The sequence below is a fragment of the Kryptolebias marmoratus genome, linkage group LG14, assembly GCF_001649575.2.
Source record: "Kryptolebias marmoratus isolate JLee-2015 linkage group LG14, ASM164957v2, whole genome shotgun sequence".
Lineage (NCBI taxonomy): Eukaryota > Metazoa > Chordata > Actinopteri > Cyprinodontiformes > Rivulidae > Kryptolebias > Kryptolebias marmoratus.
In genome coordinates, this window is record NC_051443.1 from 23457877 (window position 1) to 23461710 (window position 3834).

The 3834-nt window shown below is 47.8% G+C and overlaps 1 protein-coding gene across 2 annotated transcripts in view; it reads right to left on the bottom strand.

The window, feature by feature from the left end:
- dpysl2b (dihydropyrimidinase like 2b) overlaps nucleotides 1-3723 on the bottom strand; it is a 28151-nt gene extending 24428 nt beyond the window's left edge. Inside the window, exon 1 of one of the 2 annotated variants that reach the window (XM_017425510.3) lies at nucleotides 3228-3723. In XM_017425510.3, the coding sequence (XP_017280999.1) occupies nucleotides 3228-3494 (267 nt within the window). In that variant the 5' untranslated portion in view covers nucleotides 3495-3723. Of the gene's footprint in view, nucleotides 1-715; nucleotides 1060-3227 lie in introns of those variants that run through there. The other variant, XM_017425512.3, reaches the window with a different exon arrangement.
- Between the last annotated feature and the right edge of the window lie 111 nt (nucleotides 3724-3834).

Here is a 3834-nt window from a genome sequence, read left to right on the forward strand (position 1 = left end):
TTAAAAAGCCATTCTCCATATTTTGTTCCACTGATGATCACACAGTGGCCTCCTGTCCTGACCAGCTGACGGAGGAACATGGGAGGAAATAGGAGCCACCGGCTGCCCCCTCCCTTCCCCTCCCTTGTTCTCTACTTTCCACCATGCCTGCAGCCCCGCCACGGATAATCAGCTCCGCACATAGAGGCACGGTCACCGTCTCAGCCTCCTCAGAAAAATGGGCTTCCCGAAGCAAAAGACACACAAAGAGAGTTGGTCCAGACGCGCCGTTTGCTCCAGCAGTGATATCCCACCAAACACAGCGCCCTAACAATGAAATCCCTGCTGGAATGCACGCCAGAGACAAAGGCTGGAGAGCTGGGACTCTGATGCGGGAAAACACAACATTTAAAAAGCTCAGATTTGATCCGAACGGGAGCGCTTGGTGCAGAGATGCTGCAGAAACCAGGACGCTTTCAGCCACACAGACCGACTGATTGATCGGCTCTGAAGCCCGTTTAATCCCAGATGAGCTGATGTCGGAATAAAACCCGGAACGCGTCCTGAAGGAAGCAGCTTTTTGCGGCTTTCAGATCAGATTTTCTTTCTTTTTTTTTTTTTTTTTTTTTGCGGCGCTCGGTCCGCGCCGCCCCCGGTGACATCCTGCGTCCACACCCGCAGGCCCCGAGACGAGCCCGAACCGGAACACAAGGTCAGCATTGAGTCAGGAACTCACTGTGATCCGGGGAATGTTCTTCTTGCCCTGGTAGCCAGACATCTTCACCGGTGGTTCGGCTTCTTCTTCTTTCTTTTTTTTACGCTGCGCCTTTTTTCGGATCAATCCAACGGGGACGTTCAGGACGGAGGATGATGATGATGAGGAGGAGGATGAGGAGTAGGGAGGAGGAAGTAGGTCACAGCTGATCAACCCGAAAGTATCCAACTATGTCCGAACTCGGTACCGCTGCCTGACAGCCTCCCCGGGTCTCCACCAAGAGCCTCTTTCTTCCCAGACGGAGTCAGACAAGAGCGGAGGGAGGGAGGGGTCGCTCCAGAGCCTCTTCTCCATGAAAGGAGCCCACGGAGCATGCGCAGAGCCTCGCCCTGCTCCATTGACAGGCGAGCAGCACTAATGCCATCAATTGCTCTCATGGATTAGTGGTGATGGTGGTTGGGGGGGGGATGCAGCCTGCAAACATTCCCAGGAAGAAGAAACGCCCAGCAGCCATCTTAACTCAAGAGTTTCATCCGCTGCAGTAAAAAAAAAAGCTGACAAACTGCTGGTGACAAGGCTGGACTTTCCAACAGGCCTGCAGGGGCAGTAGTCCAGAACCCCAGGAATCAGGGGGGACCCCGGAAACAAGACCATTGCTTTTAATTTTAATTTTAATTTATTTAAGCTCACCTCACTGGCAGGAGCTTTACTGTGCTGAAGTCTTTGTTGATTAGAATTTGTTCTGGTGGGTTTCTGCTTAATTTCTGCTCAACCTTAACAAATAACCCCACTTCAAAAGACTTGCACTGTCCCTTTACAGCCCAAGGTACCTCCTTTTTAAAGTAAAATCTTCTGTAAAACACCATGCATCGTTGTTCTTGAGAGTTCCTTGACGTGTTTTGTCCTGCACTTTGGTTTCTACTTCACAAAACCTTTAAAATCTGTGAAACAACCAGAGAAAAAGGTGGCTGACTTTGCTACAGATTTTATCGATGGTTTCTGACTTTTCAGACCACTTGCTGCACCGCATTTGTCCTGCAACCCCTAACGTTTGCGAAGGACAACTTTAAAGACATTCTGTGCAGGTCGTAGTCGTGCAGAAATGAAAACAGGTCCTTTTCACAAGAGTCATTTTGAGGAGGCTCTTTTTTTAAGGAAAGGATGTAAAAGAATGTTTGGGGTCAAGCGATTTACTGTTTAAAGTCTAATATTTACAAAACAAAGAGTAAAGATCTTAATAGTCAAGTGAAACTAGGAAAACCAAAGTGCAAAATATGAAGTAATAAGTAGCTTTTTTATGAAACTTGCAGAACAAAACATCACTTTGTATGTGTCTACAACTGATTAAACTTTGGAGCCAACCCGATTCAAGATGGCCTCCACAACCAACTGACCTTAGAAAACACCAAACATGGCTGTAGCTCTCTAACATTTGGTGTGGTAGTAGCTGAGACTGATCCCCAACACATATCTGAGTGCTAACAAACTGCACAAATTGTTGCAACTTACTATTTGGAATAAAAGGCAAAATATCTAATGATTCAACACTTTACCAACCAAAAAATTACAAATGTTGAACGAAAATTTGGTGTGGTAGTAGCTGAGACTGATGCACTCTGACTGTGAGGGTGCACATCATGTTATTGTCAAAGTGTGACCAAAACAGGCGGCGGGCGATATGCATTCTGTTGAGGAATCTCCAGCTGAAATGACAAACTCGTAACAATGTTTTTTTCACATTTTGTGCTCTAAACGTGTAAACCTGTTTCAAAACATGCCCCCAAAGTTAATAAAAATGACTTTTAAATTATCATTAAATCAGTGTTTCGTTATCAGAGACGAAAGAAGCAACTTCATACACGTCCTGCTTGATGTAAAAGATACAGAAGAGTGGATTTGTAACCAATCAATACGTAACGTGATACCATGACTCAACACACACGCCCAAAGCTTTTAACTGCACCCTGAGAGCCTAAAGATGAAATAAAGGAACTAATTAGATGTGCTGAGAATAATTAGTTAACTCTAAAAACCTGCCTCTGAACTGAAACATGCAGGTTTTCCTGCAAGTCATGCAGGCGCACGCCTTCAATTCTGCTGCATGTGAACCTAAGCGAACCTGGAACCTCAAGGAAAATGAGATTTTATATGAAGTGAGTCGTTTATGAATCGACTCAATCATCTTTAGGGTCACATCTGAGGGTTCTGCGGGTGTTTGTTTTACCATCAAACAGTCAGAAAGAGGAGCGGTGAACTCTAACAGGGCCACTCCCTCTGGCTCCTCTGCATGATGGGCCCTCTTTTTACTCAGCTACACAATGCTTTCTGGGAAATGTAGTCTGATCAAGTTGTCTGGATTATCCAAGATGAAATAACTCAAATGGGTGGCTGGAAGTGGCACGCTTTTAAGACTGGAATGCAACAACAAATGGAATCTGCGCAGAGATTCAAGCGCAAAAAACAAGGTGGACATTAAAAAAGGAGGTTTGGGGGGAATGATCTAAAATTAGGAGGTGAAATTGAAAACAATCACCCGTTTATTGTCATCCAGGTTCTGGAGGGCTTCCTTCCCAGAGCTCTCCCGGATCTCCACCTTCCTCGGCTGGTTGGTGACTCCTGCGCCGCCGCCGCCGCCGCTCCTTCCTCTGCACGCCGACAGCGCGTCAAAGTCCAGCGTCTTGCTGTCCGCGGAGCCTTCCACCGGGCAGAACACGCCACAGAATTTCTGCCTGGGCCTGGGGGGGCTGTCGGAGCCCACGATGCCGTGGAAGAAAGGAGGCACTCCCCCGGTGGTTGACATGCCTTTTTTTATTTTTTATTTATTGTTTCAGTTTCCTGGAGCGCAGCCGCCGCCTTCACCGGTGCTCGAGCGCAGGTGGTGACAAAAGGAGGAGAGTCCGCGGGTTTACAGCTGCGCGGAAACACCCCCACAGCTCAGACGGACACGCAACAAATAAATGTCATCCGCATCCGTCTACAAAGCCCTCATTTATCCGTCCATCATTCGAGAGGAGACCTGGTTTTCTCAGAGCCGGGGAGCTGAGGGGAGGCGGGGAGCGCGTCAGACCTCCAGATCCACAGAGTCCTGCAAGTCAGGGGTGTGTGTGTGTGTGTGTGTGTGTGGGGGGGGGGGGGGTCCA